The 24,533-nt window shown below is 41.4% G+C and overlaps 1 protein-coding gene and 2 non-coding genes across 3 annotated transcripts in view; 2 read left to right on the top strand and 1 right to left on the bottom strand.

Annotated features, from left to right (window-relative positions):
* The window catches only part of LOC126424870 (sushi, von Willebrand factor type A, EGF and pentraxin domain-containing protein 1-like), a 123,941-nt gene that overhangs the window by 7,891 nt on the left and 91,517 nt on the right, over positions 1-24,533 (bottom strand). Inside the window, exons 9-10 of the mRNA XM_050087699.1 lie at positions 12,845-13,041; positions 3,559-3,794 (exon numbers count right to left, since the gene is read on the bottom strand). Coding sequence (XP_049943656.1) covers positions 3,559-3,794; positions 12,845-13,041 — 433 coding nt within the window. The remainder of the gene's footprint in view (positions 1-3,558; positions 3,795-12,844; positions 13,042-24,533) is intronic.
* On the top strand, positions 18,893-18,966 carry Trnat-ugu (transfer RNA threonine (anticodon UGU)). Its single transcript has one exon. It is a non-coding gene; the product is annotated as a tRNA-Thr (tRNA).
* Trnat-ugu (transfer RNA threonine (anticodon UGU)) lies at positions 19,329-19,402 on the top strand. Its single transcript has one exon. It is a non-coding gene; the product is annotated as a tRNA-Thr (tRNA).

Here is a 24,533-nt window from a genome sequence, read left to right as displayed (position 1 = left end):
TCAACTTATTCACACACTGTCAATGTAATGCGCCTTATCCATTATCTTCATTACTCATGGCATTTCACTCATTCCCATAAGAGTCTGAGCCTGCTGCACATCCGCACTGAAGAGATCACTGGTCACAACCAGTCAGAGGCTACGTGGGCCAGCCACCGATGTAATCCTGCACCTATGTGCTGCAACAGTGCAAGTGCCACACCCTGCAGTGCAATGTTCTGCTATCAGTGGGTGTCTGGGTCGCTACATTGTGTACCACAGTGCAACATTTCCAAAGACGGCTCCACGATAGGAGCCCGACACACTCGGTCGGAGACAACTCTGTCGCTAGCAGCGTTCCTTCGGCGCCACACATTCGATTGGCAGTCTCTAAAGTTGTCGGTCAAAAGTGTGGCCAAACTGTACCATCCTTGCCAATCGGCATCACCGGATACGGGAGCCGTCAGCTAGCCCTGACAATTCCTGGCTATAGATCAGACTCTGTGAGGCGAGGCCGCCCCACGTGTGCCGTCGCCCAACACTCTCGCCAGACCTCGAGGGTCCCGGGTTCGAGCCGCAGCCCACACGGTTTCTGTCAGTTGCCTAGCCTCGTCATGGCACAAGAGCTGACGTGGTATGCAGTCGGCAAGGACTCGGTGCCACCGGGCACTGTGGCACTGACTTGGCCTTTCACTGGCGACAACATTCACCACAAACAGCTCCTGGGCCATTACTGTCAGAATATTTTATGAAAGAGTCCCTGCCAAGGAACCAGATTTTATTTAAAATGTAACGTGGTGGAGTGAGTAAACATGTCACTGATAAATACTATTCCTGCACTTGGTTGCTGGCTTTTCTGTATCTCTTCTACACTCTAACCCTTCAAAACTCCTTTCATCTTGCTCTGCAGCTGCTGAGTCATCCATCTTTCCTGCTCCTGCCTCTCACTATTCCAGTACCTCCTCCAGGCTTCGTGCCTCCTTCCTTACCCCTCCCCACATCTGTCACAATAGGCATCTGCTCTCAATAATCGATAACTGTCATTGTGGTCATGGTCATGTGTGTTTCAACGTCTGTGTGTGTGTGTGTGTGTGTTTGTGTGTGTGTGTGTGTGTGTGTGAAATTTCAGATTTCAATTTCCAAGTGTTCACAACTTCTTAGCCACCGAGAGTGTAAAGAAACAGTCAGGTTCAGGCAGAAAATGAAAATCTGATGAAATGACAGAAGAGATAAGACATATCTTACAAAGAGTCCCACCGTAAAGTCAGTTCGCCAAATGTCACGAGAGCCAAACACCCCTCGATCAACAGCTAAGGGGGTGCTGCATAAATAACTTCACTTTCAAAGTTCAAACTGAGCGAACACTGAAGCGAAGAAACTTGCAGCTTTGTCACAACTTTGCTGTTGAGCTGTTTGACTGGATTGAACAAAACCCCACCTATCTAGAAAGTGTTCTCTCTGATGAAGCAATCTTCTATAGAGAAAGGTGTTATCGTGTTTCAGTGTGGCCACAATCACAATGTTAATGAAGTTCCAAATTTGTTGGTGTATCAACATAGTGTCTCTGACGAGTCTACAAGGAACCACTTGCAGTAATGTAACATGACATAAGAACAGTGGTCACAAATAGGTCCTAAACAAACTGGAAACACTTGTGATGCATCATCAATGCCAAATAAAACACAGAACGAATGCCAAGATCACTTCTTTCCAGACAGTGCAACCGCATTTAATTGGCAGTCTGTGGAGGGTGAGCGTCAGGTTGGAGGCGATCATGCGATGTTTTCTGTAGCTTCCCTTGGGCACACTCATTAAGGTTACCACAAGTGTCAACCTGGATGCTTATTTCAACAGTTTCAATGACCAAGTGTTGCCCTTTGTTCCTACATCTTTATGAATAGAATGTGGACAGCCCCATTTTCCCACATGACAACACGCACATTCATAGGACTGCACGCATAGGTTTCCAGTTTAAAGAACACTCGGGCGTCCAAATTCTCTGGAAAATGTCTAGGAGTACTTGGAAGTCATCAACATCCTCCCCATCAGCGGATACAGCATACCTAAAGATACGAGGGCTATCCACAAAGTACATTACGTTTTGGAATCAAAAATAAATAAAGTATTGGAAATTTTTTTTATTATATACAGATGAAAGCCACACTTAAATACTACTTTTCTACATAGTTGCCATTTAAATTAAGGCACTTATCGTAGCAATGGACGAGCTCGGAAATTCCTTCGTCGTAAAATTCGGCCGCCTGCACCTTCAACCACGTGGTTACCTCTTCTTGAAGCTGTGCGTCATCATCAAAACACTGCATAGCCAACCACTTCTTCATTGCTGGGAATAAGTGGAAGTCACTCGGTGCCAGGTCGGGACTGTACGGCGGATGAGGAAACAACTCCCACTTAAAAGATTCGAGAACTTCACGAGTTGCATTTGCCGTGTGGGCCCGGGCGTTGTCATGAATCAGCAAGATCTTTGAGCCCAACTTTCCCCTGCGCTTGTTTTGTATTGCTCTTCTGAGGTTGTGCAGAGTTTGCCAATACCTTTGAGAGTTTATTGTAGTGCCTCTTTCCAGGAAATCCACAAAAATCACACCTTTTCTGTCCCAAAAGACAGTCGCCATCACCTTCCCTGCCGACATTGTCTGCATGCATTTCTTTGGTTTTTGGAGGGAATTTGTGTGCCCCACTGCATTGACTGCAATTTTGTCTCGCAGTTCACATGCTTAACCCATATTTCGTCACCAGTAACGATGCGATCGAGTAATGAGTCGCCATCTTTCTCGTAAGCGTCCAAAAACGTTAATGCTGCAGCCATTCGCTGATTTTTGTGAATCTCTGTCAAGATTTTTGGTATCCATCTTGCACAAAACTTGTGGTAACCAAGCTTTTCCGTAATGATTTCGTGCAACAAACTTCGTGAAATTTGTGGAAAACTCATAGAGAGTTCCGTTATCGTGAAATTACGGTTTTCACGGACCGCGGCATCGACTTTTTCGACAAGTTCGGCAGTCACAATGCTGGGTCTTCCACTTCGCTCTTCGTCGTGAATGATGTTAGTTTGGCCATTCTTAAATTTTATGACTCATTGACGCACTCCACCTTCAGTGATTATGTTGTCCCCATACACTTCACAAAGCTGCCGATAGATTTCTGTGTACAGTTTTTTGCAGTCAGAAACCTTATTACAGCACGCACTCCACACTTCGCGGCATCTTCAATTAACGCTGACATTTGAAACTGTCACAGTAACTCAACGGAGTACAGCACGAACCTCTCACTAGCACAGCAGGATGCCGACTGAGCGGCAGAATGCCATGACACCAAGATGGCTGCACTAGCCCCGCCCCTAATGGACACAAACGAAAACGTAATGTACTTTGTGGATAGCCCTCGTACTTTTGGGTTTTCTTTCTCATCGAACAGAGGCCACTGTTGAGAAGCGATGATACACGGATTCAGTGTCATGCCTCATCCGGTAGACCAATTTTTTCTTACTTTCGACGTTCTTATTTTTATAATCTTACATTTACATACTGCTGTACACTTCGTTCTCCTGCCATCACTGACCTTCAGTATTGAGTGCGGAGCTGGTGTCAAACGAGGCGAGGCTGCCACAGATAGCACGGCAGCTCGCTGCTCCGCCACTACCGCTGCCGCTGCCACTGACGCCACTACTGCACGTGTGTGATGACACTGTGTCTAGTGTCACAGTTGTTGAAACTTCGCTCGGTGTCATGGTGTCTGTAGAGCCCATAGAGTCGCCGGCTGCAGAACCGCTCCTCAGGGAGGCTGTGTGGGACGTGCTGCAGAAAGGTCAAAAAGGAGCATTCGTCATGATGTGAAGATTGCTAAATATTGATATTATGAAATAGATTGCTACCCATCAAACAGAAGAGGCGATGGCAGACAGTCACATTGAAAGAATTGGGTAGTGCAGTACAAAAGAGGGATGTGGAGGGAGGGGGAGGAGGTTAGGAGGGTAATGTGCTGCACCTGAATATGACTGTGGCCGTGTGAGTGTGCGTGCGAGCGAGCGAGACAGAGAGAGAGAGAGAGAGAGAGAGAGAGAGAGAGAGAGAGAGCACTCTACTTTCAATGTGCCTGCCTTCCATTCAACACCTTGTCTATGTGGTGTGTAGGAATATAACCATTTCACATGATTTTCCACTGTTTGATAAATGTTGACAATTTTGAATATGCTAGGGAGGTGATTTATTTCCTGCTGCTATCCTTCATAACACAAAACCCAAGACACTATTGCAATCTGAATATCAGTTTGTGACTAGTGTTTCTTTTTCCCCAGATCTTATTTAAAAGCTGGTGCAACTATTAAAAACATAAATGTAAAAATTACTTGCAAAATGTCTGTCTGCACACTGTTCAAAACTTTATTCTTAAAAATGTTTTCTTCTAGTTAGTGGTATTCACTAATTATATCAGTGATAATGAACATCATCAACTGAACGCATAAACAATATCCGAAAGCCAAGTGGAACTGTAGTTGACTGAAAATTAGTAATACAGGTACTGGCTCTTACTACAGAGAGCATACTGTAGGAAAATTGCCATCTCTTTCTAGCACAGATGGTAACCAATGAATGATTGCATCCTCTAAATATTGCTATAAAGTACTAACATAGCAGATATAACATCTGTAATCTAATAATTATAATATGCAAATGCAAATACAGAAAAGCTGCACCTGGTCACCGGAACATTTGTGTTGGTTTCATCAGTTTTGTGATACTGGTTGTCTGTCCGTGTAAAGGGAAAAGCACAGGGCGACTGCATGTCTCAGAGGAAATTGTGGAGTGTGTAAACCACAGCTTTGTACGGATCCCCCCATAAATCATCCCGTTCGTATAAGCCATGAACTACACATGCAGTGTGAAGTGTTGTACAGCGGTGTCTGCATTTCAAATCTACCATTTGCAAATGTTATAACACCTGAATCCAGATGATTATGCCCACCAGTTGGAGTCAATGACCATCAGGTGAGAACACAGAAAGCAATCAAAGATCAAGATGATAATGACAACAGCAACTTCGTGGAGACGTAGATATTCAGTGATGAGGCAATTTTCTGTCTGTCGAGAAATGTGAATCGTCACAGTGCGAGAGCATAGGAAACTGAACTGCCGCATGTCTGTGCGGAGTTGGAAGGGGATTTATCTGAGTATATATCCTCTATGCCATATCCAAGACAAAGGCATACAGTCCCTTTTTCTTCATCGAGAAGAGACTGGCAGGTTCCGTGTACCTGGATATGCTGCAGTTGCTGTCGTTGCCACAACTGATAGCTGAGCTCTCAACTTTCAAAGTGCCAGCTGAGTCCTCAGCTTTCAATAGGACAGGGCTTCACATCACTGGAGCACAACTGCCTGGCCTTTCTCAGCAGAGAACTGCCACATATGTGGACAGAGTGCGGTGGTCTGGGTGATGCTCCTCTGTGCCGAGTTCCTTCCTGTGGGGTTTACGTACCCCTAATGCCAACAACATTGAAAGAACTGCAGGAAAACATCACTGCTGCTGTGACAGATACTGACGGAAATGTGCAACTGGATGTGTAATGGAACTTGATTACCGTTTGGATATATACCGTGTGACTAAGGGTGCACACACTGAACATTTGTAGACTGTACCAGAAACTTGATGAGTGTGTATCTTTTCATGTATCACTCTTCTTTATACGTTGAATACTTGTAAATAAACAGTGCTTCAAGACCCAATGAATCATTTAGGCTAAACCTGTATACAGAATCAAGTTCATGGATTATCCAGAATATTTTCCACAGTACAAAATCAGTGAACACATAAAGACATTTTGAAAGCTGTTCAACTGACATAGAAATCAGTACAACTCCAGGAGTAGCACCACCTGTCTGCAATTCCTGGGAGTGTCCAGTACACACACACACACACTCTCTCTCTCTCTCTCTCTCTCTCTCTCTCTCTCTCTCTCTCTCTCCCCCCCCCCCCCCCCCTCCCTCCGGCTGTGTGTGTAGCTGTTTTATGACTCAAACAATTTTATTTTTCACAATATAACTCATTAAACAAGTGTCATGACCATTTTCTTTTTGCAGCTTCCCTGCGCTTCCTTTTCATTCTTTCACATTTTGTGTTACACAAATCCCATCATGAAGGAGAACCTTCATGGGTTAGGAATGAGTTAAGTTACACATTAAGAAGCAGACTAATCTGCTGCAGACTGCTACAGTAAATCAACAGAAAATTATAATTAGTACTAATACACTCAAACTGACTATTACTTCTGTTGTTGTGGTCTTCAGTCCAGAGACTGGTTTGATGCAGCTCTCCATGCTACTCTATCCTGTGCAAACTTCATCTCCAAGCACCTACTGCAGCCAACATCCTTCTGAATCTACTTAGTGTATTCATCCCTTGGTCTCCCTCTACAATTTTTACGCTCCGGGCTTCAGAACATGCTGCACCAACTGATCCCTTCTTCTTGTCAAGTTGCGCCACAAATTCCTCTTCTCCCCAATTCTACTCAGTGACTCCTCATTAGTTAGTACCAGCTAATCTTCAGCATACTTCTGTAACACCACGTTTCGAAAGCTTCTATTCTCTTCTTGTCCAAACTATTTATCGTCCATGTTTCACTGCCATACCTGGCTACACTGCATGCAAATACTTTCAGAAGAAGACTTCCTGACACCTAAATCGATACACAATGTTAACAAATTTCTCTTCTTCGGAAATGCTTTCCTTGCCATAGCCAGTCTACATTTTATATCTTCTCTACTTCAAACATCATTTTGCTCCCCAAACATCAAAATTCATTTTAAGTGTCTCATTTCCTAGTCTAAATCCCTCAGAATCATCTGATTTAATTTGACTACATTCCATTATCATCGTTTTTCTTTTGTTGATGTTCATCTTATATCCTCCTTTTAAGACACTGTTCATTCCATTCAACTGCTTTTCCAGGTCCTTGCTGTCTCTGACAGAATTACAATGTCATCGGCAAATTTCAAGGTTTTTATTTCTTCTCCATGGATTTTAATTCCTACTCAAAATTTTTCTATTGTTCCCTCTACTGCTTGCTCAATATAAAGATGAACAGCATTGGGGATAGGCTACAACCCTTTCTTCTCCCTTCTCAACTACAGCTTGCTATTCGTGCCGCCCGACACACTTTGTAACTGCCATCTGGTTTTTGCACAAACTGTAAATAGCCTTTCGCTCCCTGTATTTTACCCCTGCCACATTCAGAATTTTAAAGAGAGTATTCCAGTTAACACTGTCAAAAGCTTTATCTAAGTCTACAAATGCTAGAAAAGTAGGTTTCCCCTTCCTTAATCTATCTTCTAAGAAAACTCTTGGGGTCATTATTGTCTCGCGTGTTCCAACATTTCTACAGAATCCAAACTGATCTTAATTAAGGTTGACTTCTACCAGTTTTTCCATTCGCCAGTAAAGAATTCGTGTTAGTATTTTGCAACCGTGACTTACTAAACTGATAGTTCAGTAATTTTCACACCTGTCAACACCTGCTTTCTTTGGGATTGGAATTATTATATTCTTCTTGAAGTCTGAGGGTATTTCACCTGTCTCATACATCTTGTTCACCAGATGGAAGAGTTCTGTCAGGACTGGCTCTCCCAAGGCTATCAGTAGTTCTAATGGAATGTCTACTCCCGGGACCTTGTATCGACTTAGGTCTTTCTGTGCTCTGTCAAATTCTTCACGCAGTATCATATCTCCCATCTCATCTTCATCTTCATCTACGTCCTTTTCCAGTTCCATAACATTGCCCTTGTATAGACGCTGTATGTACTCCTTCCACTTTTCTGCTTTCCCTTCTTTGCTTAGGGCTGGTTTTCCATCTGAGCCCCTAATATTCCTACATGTTGTTCTCTTTTCTCCAAAGGTCTCTTTAATTTTCCTGTAGGCAGTATCTATCTCATCCCTAGTGATATACGCCTCTACATCCTTACATTTATCCTCTAGCCATCCTTACATTTATCCTCTAGCCATCCTTGCTTAGCCATCTTGCACTTCCTGTCGATCTCATTTTTGAGACGTTTGTATTCTCCTTTTTGCCTGCTTCATTTACTGTATTTTTATATTTTCTCCTTTTATCAATTGAGTTCAATATCTCTTCTGTTACCCAAGGATTTCTACTAGCCCTCGTCTTTATACCTACTTGAGCCTCTGCTGCCTTCACTATTCCATCTCTCAAAGCTACCCATTCTTTTTCTACTCTATTTCTTTCCCCTGTATTTGTCAGTTGTTCCCTAACGCTGTGTCTGAAACACTCCACAACCTCTGGTTCTTTCATTTATCCAGGTCCCACCTCCTTAAATTCCCACCTTTTTGCAGTTTCTTCAGTTTTAATCTACAGTTCATAACCAATAAATTATAGTCAGAGTCCACATCTGCCCCTGGGAATGTCTTACAATTTAAAACCTGGTTCCAAAATCTCTGTCTTACCATTATACAATCTATGTGAAACCTTCCAGTGTCTCCAGGCCTCTTCAATGTATACAACCTTCTCTCATGATTCTTAAACCAAGCGTCAATGCTCTGCGCAAAATTCTACCAGGTTGAATCCTGTGTGTGTGTGTGTGTGTGTGTGTGTGTAGAATCTTTACAAAAACACCAGGCATTTACTTTTAAATATAACTGTAAATGTTGTAATCTAACTCATTTTGATTGCCAAATTATCTTGTCTGGCTCTTTCCTTTTTGCAGACTACATTTCTAATTCTTCAAATACATCCTTAAGTTGGAAATGACTAACAACTGCAGCATGCAAAGTCTGCATACTAATTTTACAGTTCTGTTTCCTGTAATGAGCATGAGTGGATTTGATTATGATGTGAAGCTCATAGACAATCAAGTAAATTTATCACCCTCTTTTCGTTATCACAAACAAAAGAGCTTTAGTTTAGCAGTACAGGCTACAAGGTATACTTGCTCAATTAGTATTGCAACAGGCATATTTTAATGTATATATGAGATTTTTAACACACCCGAGTTATATAAATTCTCTGAATGTTCATTCTATCTTTTTTACTGCAGAACTGATGATTTTAAAAGAGAATAGAAGCCGGTCATATAAAATAAAGAGAACCTCTGTGATCTAATCAGACAAAAAAGGATTACGGGTCTCTCAACACTATGTTACAGATTGGGGGGGGGGGGAGGAGATATAATTTTTGTAATTGTGCAGGAGGTTGCAGAATTCCAAGTCCACATTTACTGAGCGTGTACTGAGTGGAGGTCACTGCCACCAGCTGCAGTCCCATGTTCCCCGCTTATCAAAAAGAGCTATGGAGATCAATAAACACCTGGCACACAGTCCTATTAAATGATTAAGCTCAGCTGAACAATTCCTCTCAGCTACACTTCACTTAAACCGCGCATTTCTCCAACTCATCCCACTGCATGATCTACTCTATCGTACCAATTTGCCTTGTATATCAAAATGTTCCAAATTGTTAATATATTTAGTCATTTTGTTATATATACATTTCACTTTTCATATTATGTTACAATGACCAATGGTATCTCTCTCTCTCTCTCTCTCTCTCTCTCTCTCTCTCTCTCTCTCTCTCTTTCTGCATCAACTTCCATATCTGTACTTATTACAAAATTAAGAGACCTCCACCGAATTTTTCTGTTTGTATGTGAAGGTTAATCTCAGGAACTACTGTAGACATTTAGGTACAATTTTCACACACAGACAACATATTCATGACAATGGTTTGTGTATATAATTCAAAAATATTTTGTGCAATTTGGCTGAACTACTGTACAATGAATTAAACCTTAAAAAAGGTTAACTAACTAAATAAATAAATGCTGTGGAACATCAATTTTATGCTTTATCACTTAGAAATTTTGCACCTGATCAATTACATTTTACGCATGCATCTGCAGAAACTCCATTTCTTCAACTGACTATTTTCTGAGCGAGTCGAGAGACTGCAATGACAGCTCTTGCAACCATCTTTTTAAATTCTAGTGCCGCACCACTGATTGTGTGGCCAGAGATATATGAAGGACAAAGGTGTTATTTGGTGGCAACAAACTCTGTACAAACTGAATCTGTGGTCAGACACTCAATACTTGTCAGGATACTGACACGTCAATAAGAACTGCACAGCAGTGACGTCTCTGCGATTTTATGATAGAAAGCTCAGAATTCCGTGCTTCGTCAAGGCTTTAACCACTGTACCTATCGATTAAATCCTTTGCTAAATGAATTTCCACTGATTCCTTTACCACCAAGTCCCACAGTCTTATCAGGTAGAATCTATACCACAGCCAGTTTATTGGTGAGCCAGCTGTACTTTCAGTGTTCTGTGCATCACGTATAAAAGGCCACTTTTGCAGGGAACTCGCAAACCTCAGCCTTGGAGAGCATAGAGTCCTCCTCGGTATGACTTGAAAGTGCCACTGTCTTCTATGGAATGGACGATCATTTTAACTTTATACTCTGTGAGGATTCAACCTATTTCTGATGACAGACTTCCAGTTATGGCAAGAAAGCCATGCATTTAAATCTCTCTACTTCCTCTTCCTCATTTCTTTCACCCACTTTAGGTTTCATCTGTAGCACCTTGTGTATATATTGTGCAGAGTACACATTTTCAAAACTCTTGTTAATGTAAAAGCTCATCCTGGAGACTTACCTAGCCAGCAATGGTATGTGCTCTGTGAATCAAAGTTTTAAGAATACCCATTTTCTGGGAACATGAAATCTGGTGCTTTCTTTGATCACTTCGCAATTATGTCACTGCAGTAAAGCTCCTATTGACACATTGATATCCCAGCACAGATTGAGTGTTTAACAGCAGATTTTATTTATACCAAGTTCTTTGTTGTCAAACTTCTCTGGATCTTGCGTATTCTTTGGCTCCAAGTGCAGTGGTGCGGTGCTTAGGTTTACAACGAGAGATGCGAGTGCTTGCACAGACACATTACTTGTATATATACATATATAATTTTGATTTTTAACTAGAACAATGTACGAGACTGTCCTGGGAATAAATAAAAATTGTATCAATACCTCATAATGACAGAGCTGGTTACCAGGTGGATACTGATCCTTTCTCAAATATTCCCCACTGAGATTGCCTCTAACCCACTCCTAACGTACTGGGATATTTGACTGAGAAGAGCGATGACTCCTTAATGGGTTGGATTTCAAACAATCCGCAGAGAGAGAGAGAGAGAGAGAGAGAGAGAGAGAGAGAGAGAGATGTAGTTCCACTTATAAAATGGATGAAAGACTTTTGAGTCATCAATCTTCTGACTGATTTGATGTGGCTCACCACAACTTCCTCTCCTGTGCTGACCGTCTCAGAGTAGCACTTCCACTCAACATCCTCAATATTTGTTGGATATATTCCAGTCTATCTTCCCCTACAATGTTTACCCTTTCCATATCCCTCAAGTGCCATGGAAGATACTACCTGATGCTTTAACACATAATCTATCACCCTGTCCTTCCTTTTGTCAGTGTTTTCTGTAGAGCCAGAACTACTTCATATGTTGGTTGATGGCCTGCTTTGTTCTTTTGACACCACTCTCCTAGGCTGTGGTTTCTCTTGTTGGATAGGAAGTTTTACAGTACTGATCAGTATGATGACATTTTCCCTATCCCATACGTACTGTACATTACCTGTCTTTCCCTATAGCTTACACCTACTTTCCAGATAATTTCGAATTTTTACACAATTTCACATTATCAATACTTGCTCTAGGTAAACAAATCCTATGAAGTGTCTTGATTTTTCTTAAGGCTTGCTTCCATAACCAATGGCACTGCCCAAACTGCCTCTCAGCCGGCTTTTCTTTTCTTCCATAAATTTTTCTTGTCAGCAATTGAGATGAATAAGCTGAAAAGTTTATTCTATGATAGTTCTCACACTGCTCTTGCTATCTTTGCAACTGTGTGGAGGATATTTTATTCTGAAAGTCTCATGATATACGTCTAGTCTCACTGTTTCTACACACTGTTAGATCCATAGCTTAATCTCCGTAATCATCAAATAGCACAGGGGAGCATATTCATCTGTCTAAACAATGTGGGAAGTAACTGGCTGTGTCAACGATGCAGAGTATATATGTGGCAACTATTACTGTGCACAAGTTCTCTCGTGTGAACTTTCGCAAACTGTTATCTTGCACTGGCACTCTATGTGTTCAATGTTATAATCACTCTCTGTACCATAACCTTTTAAACATTTGGAGGTAAGTTGCTTTTCTCACAAGCAACCATTTAGCAGCACAATATGGAATTGTGTGATGAAAAAGTATTAATAAGAATCACAAGTCTAGTTGTATCACAGTACTACTGTTGTCAATCAATGGATGAGTGTTCGGTACTACAAATCACCTTGCTGTGGTTTCCTTTGAAAGTGACAGGAGAGGGGAAGGGGGGGGGGGGGGCTGTTACAACACCAGATTGAATAGGCATTTGGGTGTCAGTGGCCCAAATGATTTTAGAAATTCCACAGAATGTTACCTATTCCTTCTGCTTAATTTGACCTCAGGTATTCCAAAGTGCCGTTAAATTCTGATTCTGAGACTGAATCCCCTACATCTTCCATAACAACTCCCATTTCTTCACCTGAAAGGTGTGTGGCCTAAACATCAGTTGAAGAAATAGAGTTTCTGGAGCTACGCACCTGAAATCTAATGGATCAGTCAATATGCCAAGAAAACACAAATAAGCACAAATAAGAAGCAGTAGTGACGGTAGAATCAGTTAACACTGTGTCTAAGACCTCGAGGCCACATAAATCAGTGAAAAGCCCGCCAGCTAGAGTGGGGCTGGCAGTACAGAGCACAGCAGAGCCGACTGTCGGGCCGTTCACCTGGAGGACTGGCGTGTCACGTGCACCGGCCGGCGGCCCGACCCCAGGCCCGCCCAGTGGCCGCGCCCGTGGCCGCGGTGGCCCTGGCCGCCACCCGCACTCAGGGAGGTGCCTCCGCCCCCCACCGTGCCACCGACGCCAGCCATGCTGCGATCGCACCCACGCACCGCCTCTTCGTAGGTCGGAAGAGCTGTCGACTGTGGAAACAGCCGGTAAATTATTGTTAATAGCTGTAAGGTAACAGAATTGTTTGTGTAAGTTAAACTTTTGTTTTTGAAACATAATTAAGGATTTTTATCTATTCTGATTTTGTGAAATAGTTACAAAATGTTTACTTTTGTGTGTTTCAGTCGAACCAGCAGGGACTGCAGCAACACTTCGTCGAGAGCAGACTGTCACCAGCCTGTCGGAGGGACACATTTAGCTGACAGCCGGCAACCACGAAAGGGCACCACTGGAGAGATTCTCTGACATATGATCGAACTGATGCAAGTCAGCATAAATAAAATAACAATAATTTTGTTGTTTGGATCAGATTAGTGTGCTAAATTATCTTTACATGTTGAAGTGTTTTTATCATCATAAGTAATGTTCCAGTACTTTTTTAACTACAAAATACTGCAAGGTCAAAGACTATATTGAGGAACTAGTTGGCTAATTAATACGAAACATATGTCACCAAAAATAATAACCACTCGGAAACAGAGGTTATGCACCAGGAAGAAAGAAATGAAAATGCCTAAGTAGGATGTATAGTCATAAATACATCAAAATCTAATTTAATATATGGATTACCGAATCTCACAATCCTCGATAGCATCTAGTGAAACAAGCCTCTTTTGTTGATGCTGTAACAACAAAAAAGGAACAACTATTCTGATACTGTTATCCTACAGAGTCAAACAAATTGCCACAGTGTGTGGATGCCAATAATAAGACATCTGTTAGAAAAGTATGAGACCTTTGGCCAGGAAAAAGCTGGCTTACCTGGAGTGTCTGACAACTAATCACCCTCAAAGTAGTTCCCTTGGGACCACACACACCTCTCCCACTGGTGCCGCCACTGTTGGGGGCACGCCGAAAAAGCCTCCTTCAAACGGAGTTTAAGTCTCTGTTGCTGCTGCCATAATGTCATCTCATCTGAAATCACATTCCTTTCAATGGCCTCTCGAGTTTGAGGACCAGGCAGAAGTCGCAGAGGGCCATATCAGGAGAATAAGGAGCTTGTTGAAGCATAGGAATCTGGTTTTTCACCAAAAAAGCCTGAATCAAGTGTGAGAAAAATACTAGAGCACTGTCGTGCCGGAGATGCCAATTTCGTGTTGACTGCAAATCAGTCTGGTCTCTTGCGCCACACAGCAACATGTAGGCAACAGTGAACATCCATGGAGTACTCTTCTGTGACTGACCCTGAGGTGTGTACTCGTAGTGTACCACACGACGGGAGTCAAAGAAAGCAGTCACTGTCACTTTGACATTGTTGCACACTTGGCAAGCCTTCTTTGGTGTCAGTGATGAGGAATGCTTCCACTGTGATGACTGGGATTTGGTTTCTGGATCATACCCATACACGCAGGACTCATCACCAGTGATAATGGTGTTCACAAAGTAGGGGTCACTGTTTGCTGGAGTCCAGCATGTACTGCGAGGCTTTAACTTGAAGTTGTTTCTGCTCTGTCGTTAGCAGCTTTGGCACGAATTTCAACGACACTGTGTTCACGGCCAAATCTTCAGTCACAATGTTATGTGCTGAAAAAGTGCTGATGCTGACCTCTTCCGCAATTTCTCTGATAGTCATATGACGTTCCTGTATCACTTCGATGCTCACACTGGCAATGACCTGACTCGCTCTCCACCAATGTGCAGCCATCTTTAAACTAGTTGTACAACTCCTTAATATGTATGATGTCCATAGCATCAACACCGAAAGCCTTCTGAATGGTTTCCACATGGCTGTCACTCAGTTTCTAGCAAAATCTGATGTAGTAGCAAAGCTCCAGTCATTCCATCATTTCACTTGCAACGAAAAACTGGTGCAAGCACTAAATACTACCTCACTCAACTGCTGCTTGCCACCAGCTGACACTCTTGACACGCAGGAAAAAACTGACCCATATGCACAAAGGTTCAAGGTCAGCTCATGCAATTCTGTTAGATTAAAATCCATCAGGTGTTCGCAAAAAAAGTTGGATACTTTTCAAACAGTCCTTGTATTCCTGCCATGTACCTACAAACAGAGAATATACATACAGACAGCTAAATAACTACATGTATCTGCAAGAAGTATGATGTTCAGCACATGGTCACATAACATGAGGCATATCAAGCATAGTCCCACCATATCTCAAAGAATTAGAGATATAAAAAACAAAATTTATCTCCCAATTCCTGTGTTTGTAACCAAGTTAATATTGGGATTTCCATAATATTTTGATAGCTTCCCTTGTTGTCTTAGTCCTTCAGCTGATTTGGTTGGGTTATCTCATCACACACTGCTGCTGCCCCCTCAGGTGCTGAGAACATGTTTAAACATGCCTCCTGGGTTTCCCTTCTGTGCTACTGATGTGTTTATACATCCCATTCTATCGACCTTTTCACTGCTGCTGACAAGTTACTTCCATATGTCAGTGAATAAAAAAGTTTCAAATATTTATCATACAATAAATGTGCCTCTTTGCATGGTATCATTTGCAAAAAAACTTGTTTTGATATGTTGAACCATTTATGAAATATGGCAATTGTTATGACCACATTATTTACAATGCACAGCAACAGAAACCAGCAGGTTGCACATGACCATCTGCCGGGTATAAAAACCGATAACTTAAGAACTACATAGATATCATTCTCCTCTCCATTTTAAATAAAATTTTGATATCATATCCACACTTCATACACAACAATTTATGGGCTAAAACCAATCATATGCAAAGGTTACACAATGTGTTTTTACCTCTGCAAACTCTTTAAAATTACATGCACTGCTTTAATTAATTTGGAGTAGCACAATGACCATGACGAGTAACAAAAAAGATATTTAGCCCTGTACCAAATGAAAACACCAGACTTTAAGATGTGCAACAATAAATTTTTTTCTCTGCACAGTTTCTTTAAAACTTGACGATAGGTACTTCATAGTGACCTGAATGCTATCTCTCAGCACAAGTACTGGCATTAGGTGGCCATTACAGCAACAACAAAATCACTCTCAGCAAGGAATGTATAAAGCTCATTTGTAGAAGCACATCTGCAGCAGTCAAAGGGTTAATCGGATGTTGAGCACACATTCTTTTGCTTGCTCTTTGGAATATAGACTTATTTATGTATCTGTTGTGTGGGAAACCAGTGTCTACAAGAAAAAACGAATTACAGATCCTTGCTGATTTAGTTACGTGGGCAGTAGGCCAGCATCTAAGGCATGTTTCTCTGCTAACAGTTCATTCATATAGCTGGAGGCATAATTAGAGGCTATAAAGATTACGTAGCTACTAAAAGAAGCATCAACACCCAGCTTAAAGAATACAGTAGCCGCAATCATCTGGTCATCTTGGAAACACGAATAAATTGGCAGTAGCAGATAGTGCACCGAGACAGGGGGCCAACCAATTCATTTCCCCAATAGTACGGGTTTTATTAAGGTGCAGTTATTACTTTTCTACGATGTACAGAGAGGCCATAGAAATTCAAAAGAACAAAAACAAAAGGACTGAAATCAGACAAATTGTGTGTCTCAGTGCTTGATAAAACAAAGCGTCAACTTTTCCCCACTAAATGCTTCATAGCACACGTAAGCACAACTTTGTGATCTTAGCAAGTGGAGTGATAAAGTCACGACTCAACTGTTGTACGGATGTGTATATACAGCTCGACTTGTTGAACTCAAAAAGATATTTAGCCCTGTACCAAATGAAAACATCAGACTTTAAGATGTGCAACAATAAATTTTTTTCTCTGAATAGTTTTGTTAAAACTAGTTAGAAACTACTATCTGAGTCTTTATAGACTCTGATGATGTCTCTGGCATTTGAAGACAAGATGTTAGGCAGAGAAAAACTGCACTATAATGCACATACAACCAATATCACCATGGATGCAAATACTAGCCTCGAAAGCCAGCATTGTATGATCAAATTACATATAACAAAATTTTAGCAAGATAAATTATAAATCACAAATACTACATAAAAAATAGGTTTTTACTCAGCAGTCAAAATTCTCAGACCTATATACTTGATAGCTAATTAACAGCTTCAGCTGTAGCTTGGGGGACATCATTCTAATTCCGAGAATATCTTCTCTCACAGTATTGCTGGGTGATATGCTCCACAATCTGTTCTGATGTTCCATAGCAGATGCGGCAACTTTCAGAGGTGGTAGAATGAATCAAAACACGAACATGGACCCTAAAATGCATACCATAAGAGCTACGAGCACTTGTTCAGTAGAAGAGATGGGTTTCACAGTAGAGAAGATGACCAAGTGTTCACAGCCCGTAAGGTGTGTCTTTTAGAGCCCATGTTTCATTCACTTTTCTCTTGTTTTGGTCCATACTGCCTCTTCAAAAGTATGGAAACCAAAGCACTTCAATTAGGAGAGATGTGTTTCACAATAACAAAGATTAGGAACCACTCATAGTTCCTAAGGGACAAATTTTAAAGCCCACGTTTACTTGGCATTTTTTTCTTTTTGAAAGTTGCCACCTCTACTATCTTAACAACAGTATCAACACACGTATTCCACTGTCGAAGGCATCGGAACGTGTTTCACTCAATTACAAATCAACCTAAAATGAGATAAGTAAACAAATACTAAAATTTTGACAAACCTCGGTGCAAAATATACAATAAATAAAATTTATTTTAATAAATTTAAGTAAATACATTACTTTCAGTTCAGTTGTTTCTGGACCAGTGTCAATTACCTCAGACTGATGCATTCACCTTTCTCCATCACCCCCAAAAGTATGTAATATCATCAAGAAATCACCCTTTATCCAGTTGTGACAATGTTAAAGTTCATTACCCTTTGTATCTGGTCTCAACAATGGGCCCAGTTTGGCGTGCACATGCATGCAATGAGTCCTGTGGAGTAGTACGTCTGAGAATGCGCTATTACATTGACACATATCCAGCAGGCTGCATCAGTCTGATGCTTTTATTTAATAGTGCGATTTGTATCACGTGTAGGGCTGCATGCACGTTGAAGGCACGCGGTAATTAAAGAAATTGGTAACTGTCACAATGGATGTCTTGCAGAACCGATAAAATAAACATAGCATTTGTTCCGTATCTGACAACTTCTGTGTTGATCTGTGACAATCACAAACCTTCTGTAAACCTGGGAGGACAGGAAACTACCAATAAAGCTTGTGTGCCGGCATGTGAGGAGGAACATCATAATTTTATTCCGGATGAGGATAAACAGAGGAGGATCTCTCAAACTTTTATTGGTTTCTGTACAATTTGCAGGTTACTTTGCACTTTCTGTACTTTATGCCCAGTACCTTGTAAAGGGACATCCTCCTATAGCATTACTTTTCCCCAACAGAAGTTGTTGACACCAGAAATATTTACAAATTTGAAACAGGTTAATATTATCTCAGCTGTTTTTCTAAAAAAATTCCTATGATTTTATACACAATATGTTATATTTCAAGCTAAAATCTATAAAATGAAATTACTTTATTTTCGTTGTTACAATCGATCGTACTAGTTCTGAAATGACATTTAATATAATAGAGGGAAACATTCTACGTGGGAAAAATGTATATAAAAAACAAAGATGTCATCAACAGTAACTGTTCTTTCGAGAACAAGTTACTGTCTTCGTACATATAGTTAAAAGGCTAACCAGCCATTGACCGTCTGTGCGAATGCACACAGGTTGTCCAAACTCTTACGGGAATCGCCAAAGTGTGCGCGAGTAATGAGTGGGTGGGCAAATGTCTGTAAGGTACAATACATATGTAGAATTGCGGAAGGTTGGGAATGTGAGTCTCACAGGTAGCGTGCAAGTGATAAGTCCCTGCAGTCGCGCTATTCATCTGTGTCCTCGGTGGCTCAGATGGATAGAGCATCTGCCATGTAAGCTGAAGATCCCGGGTTCGAGTCCCGGTCGGGGCACACATTTTCAGCTATCCACATCGAGGTATATCAACAACACTTGTCCGCAGCTGAGGTTGTCAGTTAGTCATCATTTATTCCAGGGAAAAGCTGCTCGGTCATCAACAGTAACTGTTCTTTCGAGAACAAGTTACTGTCTTCGTACATATAGTTAAAAGGCTACCCAGCCATTGACCGTCTGTGCGAATGCACACAGGTTGCCCAAACTCTTACGGGAATCGCCAAAGCGTGCGCGAGTAATGAGTGGGTGGGCAAATGTCTATAAGGTACAATACATATGTAGAATTGTGGAAAGTTGGGAATGTGAGTCTCACGGGTAGCGTGCAAGGGATAAGTCCCTGCAGTCGCGCTATTCATCTGTGTCCCCGGTGGCTCAGATGGATAGAGCATCTGCCATGTAAGCAGGAGATCCCGGGTTCGAGTCCCGGTCGGGGCACACATTTTCAGCTGTCCACATCAAGGTATATCAACAACACCTGTCCGCAGCTGAGGTTGTCAGTTAGTCATCATTTAAAAACAAAGATGCTGTGACTTACCAAACGAGAAAGCGATGGTAGATAGACACAATAAAAAACACACAAACCAATTTCAAGCTTTCGCAATCCACGGTTGCTTCATCCCTCTTTCCTGATGAAGCAACCGTGGGTTGCCAAAGCTTGAAATTTGTGGGTGTGTTTATTATATATATATATATATAAATATCTAAAAACAAAGATGATTTGACTTACCAAATGAAAGTGCTGGCAGGTCGACAGACACACGAACAACCACAAACATACACACAAAATTCAAGCTTTCGCAACAAACTGTTGCCTCATCAGGAAAGAGGGAAGGAGAGGGAAAGACGAAAGGATGTGGGTTTTAAGGGAGAGGGTAAGGAGTCATTCCAATCCTGGGAGCGGAAAGACTTACCTTAGGGGGAAAAAAGGACGGGTATACACTCGCACACACACACATATTCATCCACACATATACAGACACAAGCAGACATCTGTTTGGTTGAATCTGGGAGTGGGGCTGAAGGTAAGGCCTTTGGATAGGGCAGAGGTTTCGGATTGGGAGAGAGGTTTGGAGGAAAGGTTAACTACTGAATTAGGGTGTTGTGGTACCAGATTGTGTTGATTGGAATTTTGAGGTTTTGGAGGGAGTGGAGTGGGAAGTGGGAGATTGAGTAGATGGGAGAGACTGGGTTTGTGTGCAATGAGAGGTGGTTGAGGTTTGCTGGAAAGGTTGTGAAGGGTGAGTGAGTTGGCTTTCCGGAGGTGGGAAACCAGGAGATTGGATAGTTTTTTGAAGTGAAGGGTGGCATGCTGTTCTAGTTTGCGGTTGGCCTGTAGAAGGATGCTCTGAATAGCCGGTGTGGATGTGGGAGAGGAAAGATTGAGGACTTTTATTAAGGATAGGAGTCGACGGGTGTGTTCATTGGCTGAGTTGATGTGTAGGTGAAGGATTATGTGGGTGAGGGCAATGGATTGTTCAGTTTGGAACTGGTATAGGGACTGATGGAAAGAAGGGTTGCAGCCAGAGATGGGAACTTTAAGTGTGAGGCCTTTGGGGGTTATGCCAAATGTCAGACAAGCCTTAGAAAATAAAATATGTGAGCATAATCTGGCTAGGGTGAAGGCATGTTTGCGGAGGGAGTGTAAATAAAACTTAATGGGGTCGTTGTGGGGGTGTTGTGAGGGTGACATGGTGTTAGAAGGTGGAAAGTTTAACCTGAGGTTGAAATGAAAATGAAAGATAAAAATATATGGGGAAAGATAAAGGTGAAGTAGAAAGCAACTGGAGATCTGGTATGAAAAACGGCGAAAAAGTGTTGGTTAAGTTGATCCTGTGGTGAACTTGGGTTGGTAGACAGCGATGTGCATAAAGGTTAGGTGGTTGTGTTGCCGCTAAAACACACACACATATATATATATATATGGGCTGAAGGTAAGGCCTTTGGATAGGGCAGAGGTTTCGGATTGGGAGAGAGGTTTGGAGGAAAGGTTAACTACTGAATTAGGGTGTTGTGGTACCAGATTGTGTTGATTGGAGGAAAGGTTAACTACTGAATTGCCTTGTCCATTGCAGGTGTCCTCGTCGTTCCAGGTCTTCCACAGTCGCGAGTCATAAGCTGGAATGTTCCGTGCTCCCTAAGACGCCGATCAATTGCTTCGAACGTCTTCCTGTCGGGACACCTTCGTTCTGGAAATCTGTCTCGATAGAAACGTACCGCGCCATGGCTATTGCCCCGTACTAATCCATACATCAAATGGGCATCTGCCAACTCCGCATTTGTAAACATTGCACTGACTGCAAAACCACGTTCGTGATGAACACTAACCTGTTGATGCTACGTACTGATGCGCTTGATGCTAGTACTGTAGAGCAATGAGTCGCATTTCTACACAAGCACCGAAGTCAACATTACCTTCCTTCAATTGGGCCAACTGACGGTGAATCGAGTAAGTACAGTACATACTGACGAAACTAAAATGAGCTCTAACATGGAAATTAAGTGTTTCTGGACACATGTCCACATAACATCTTTTCTTTATTTGTGTGTGAGGAATGTTTCCTGAAAGTTTGGCCATACCTTTTTGTTACACCCTGTATATAAGAAACATTTGAAATAACGAAATATTTGGCACACTTAACATTTCTATTATTAATGACACAATTTGGGGCTATTTATTAGATTTATTTCTATAGTCATTTATAAAATAATAACAGAAATAACTCCGCCATTGCCGGTCCCAAGCCCGGATCCTCATCTTACAAGTGATGAGGGAGGAGGAGGGGGAGGAGTAACAACCTCGTAAAAAAACCTGGGTCCATCTGGCTCCGGATGGTAGCACGCTGTGAGGGCCCCTGCCTAGGGTTACGGGTGAAAACCGGTCAACGGTCTCATAGGCGGATGAGGAATTTTTAACTCCCAACGGCTGAGAGAGCGGAGGAACCAAAAATCTATAACTGCAAGCGTCTGTACCCAGATTGGGCGGCTTGTGGGCAGCGTCTGCTCCTCATGTTAGAGGCGGCTGTTTCAAGAAACCCTTCTAACACTAACAATGTTAGTCGTATTCCTGGTAGGTTACGCAAGTAATCTCCCCAACTTTGAAGAATTTCAACAGTTACAATCTTAACGCATGATGGAAATGTCTTTCAATAACGAAACTACCCCAGGTGGCCAATCCACCGTCGGCAACGACGCAAGCAGACCCATGGATTCTGGGGAGTCTGCAACACCACGCAAATCCAACAAGATTAAACCCAAAAAAATCTTCAACATAGCAACTCTCAACATAAACTCCCTTCTCAAAGTGGGAAAACTTAAGCACCTTACAGACCAGTTACACACGGAAGACATACAAATTGTGGCGCTACAAGAAACTCGCTTCACTGATGAAAACACATTTGAATCAAACAAATTCAGAATATTTAAAGGAAAACCTGGAAAAATTGTAATGAAGAAATGCCCTCAGCTTGGCACAGCTTTTTCTGTAAACACAAAAATTCTGAACTCTGTCGAACATTTTTGGTCAACATCATTGAGAACATCTTTCCTCACTTTTCGATGTGCAAATAAAAAATACACATTAATCAATGTTCACGCTCCCACAAATGACAAAAATAATGCTAAAAATAGGGAAGAAAAAGATGAATTCTGGGAAAACCTTAAGGATCATATATCAGAAATCCCAGGAAAAAATGCAAAAATACTTCTAGGAGATTTTAACGCTCAGATTGGAAAAGAAAAGAAATTCCGCAATATTGTCGGCAACTTTCCCGCACACAAACGAACCAACAAAAATGGAGAAAGGTTAATTATGCTCTGTAAGCAGTTTAAACTCAAGCTAATGTCAACATATTTTAAACATCTTCCCAGAAAACAAAAAACCTGGGTATCTCCGATAAAGAGTATCGGAGAATTTCAAATAGATCACGTTGCCATCTCCTCCAAATGTGAAAAAAATATTAAACACATGTGTCCGAAAATCTCTAAACCTCGACTCCGATCACTATCTCACGAAAATAAAAACTAAACTGATCCCACAAAACAAACAGAAAAGCAGAAACGGTGAATATAAAAACAGAAATAAAATAAATTTTGATCTTACAACCCTGAGAAATTACAACCTTAACTCCAACTAACCTCAAGGATTTTCAGAAAAAACTAAAGACATTCTCCCCTTCACAAAACCTCCAAGAATTTCAGAACAACTTGATTGAGGCAACAGAAACAACCTTTCCAAAAAAGAGCAAACCGAGACACCCGTGGTGGGACAGCAACTGTAATGAAGTTCTGCATGAAAGACTTAAAGCCTGGAAAAAGTGGAACTCACATAAAACTGAAAACAACTTTGATGAATTTAAGCAAGCCAGAAAGAACGCCTCGAAAACTATTCGCAACACCAAGAGACAATATGAAAAACAACAACTGGACTCAATCGAAGAGAATTTCAAGAAATGCAACACGGCAGCTTGGTACAAAACATTCAACCAGAAACTCCGAGGATACCAGTCCCCTTGCCTAAACCTTATGAGAAATAATAAGACTCTCGCCACCAACAATACTGAAAACTGTGAAATCCTGGATGAATATTTTGAGACACTCCTAACCTGCCAAACACCCATCCAGACTCTCAGTTTTACGCAACCAGAAACATTACCAACACATTCAACACCTCTGACACGAGAGGAAATCACAAACATAATCAAAAATCTCAAAAACAGGAAAGCATGTGGAGAAGACACAATTACAGCAGAAATGCTCAAGCTTGGGGGAGAAACATCAGTAGAAGCACTACACAAAGAACTTGAACAAGTATGGGAAACCAAGAAAATCCCAAGTCACTGGAAAACCGCCCTAATTCACCCTTTGTTTAAAAAAGGTGACAAAAGGGATGTTAACAACTATAGTGGAATATCGCTTCTCCCAGTCCCATACAAAATTCTATCAAAAGCCCTGCTCAATCGTGTATCACCAATTATAGAGGGAAAACTTGGAGAATATCAAGCTGGCTTCAGACCAGGAAGATCCTGCGCTGAACAGATTTTTAACCTCAAAACAACAATGAACTATTTATCTACAAGGAGCAAGAAATATTTCATAACATTCATTGATTTCAAGAAAGCTTATGACTCAATCGATAGGGACACACTCATCAAAACACTTCGAGAATATGAAATAGATGAAACAACAATCACCATAATCAAAGAAACATTAACAAATACAACATCAAAAGTAAAATTCCAAGGAGAAATTTCACAGCATTTCGAGGTCAAAACTGGCGTCAGACAAGGAGATGCGCTGTCCCCGGTACTCTTCAACTGTATTCTGGATAAAGTCATAGCAGAATGGAGAAAACTCACGCAAAAACATGGAGTTGAGAAAGTCCAAATTGGAGGGAAGTGCTACAAAGCCATTGAAACCAACTGTTTTGCCTTCGCTGACGATCTCGCCTGTTTAGCTTACACACAAAGACACAATAAAACAGATAGAATTACTTAAAGAAATTGCTGAAAAAGCAGGCTTTCAAATTTCATTTGAAAAGACAGAAATCATTACAAACATCAAAAATCCA

This window comes from Schistocerca serialis, chromosome 10 (genome assembly GCF_023864345.2).
Source record: "Schistocerca serialis cubense isolate TAMUIC-IGC-003099 chromosome 10, iqSchSeri2.2, whole genome shotgun sequence".
Lineage (NCBI taxonomy): Eukaryota > Metazoa > Arthropoda > Insecta > Orthoptera > Acrididae > Schistocerca > Schistocerca serialis.
The sequence above is the reverse complement of the archived record's forward strand: the minus strand, read 5'-3'. Positions and strand labels throughout refer to the sequence as shown.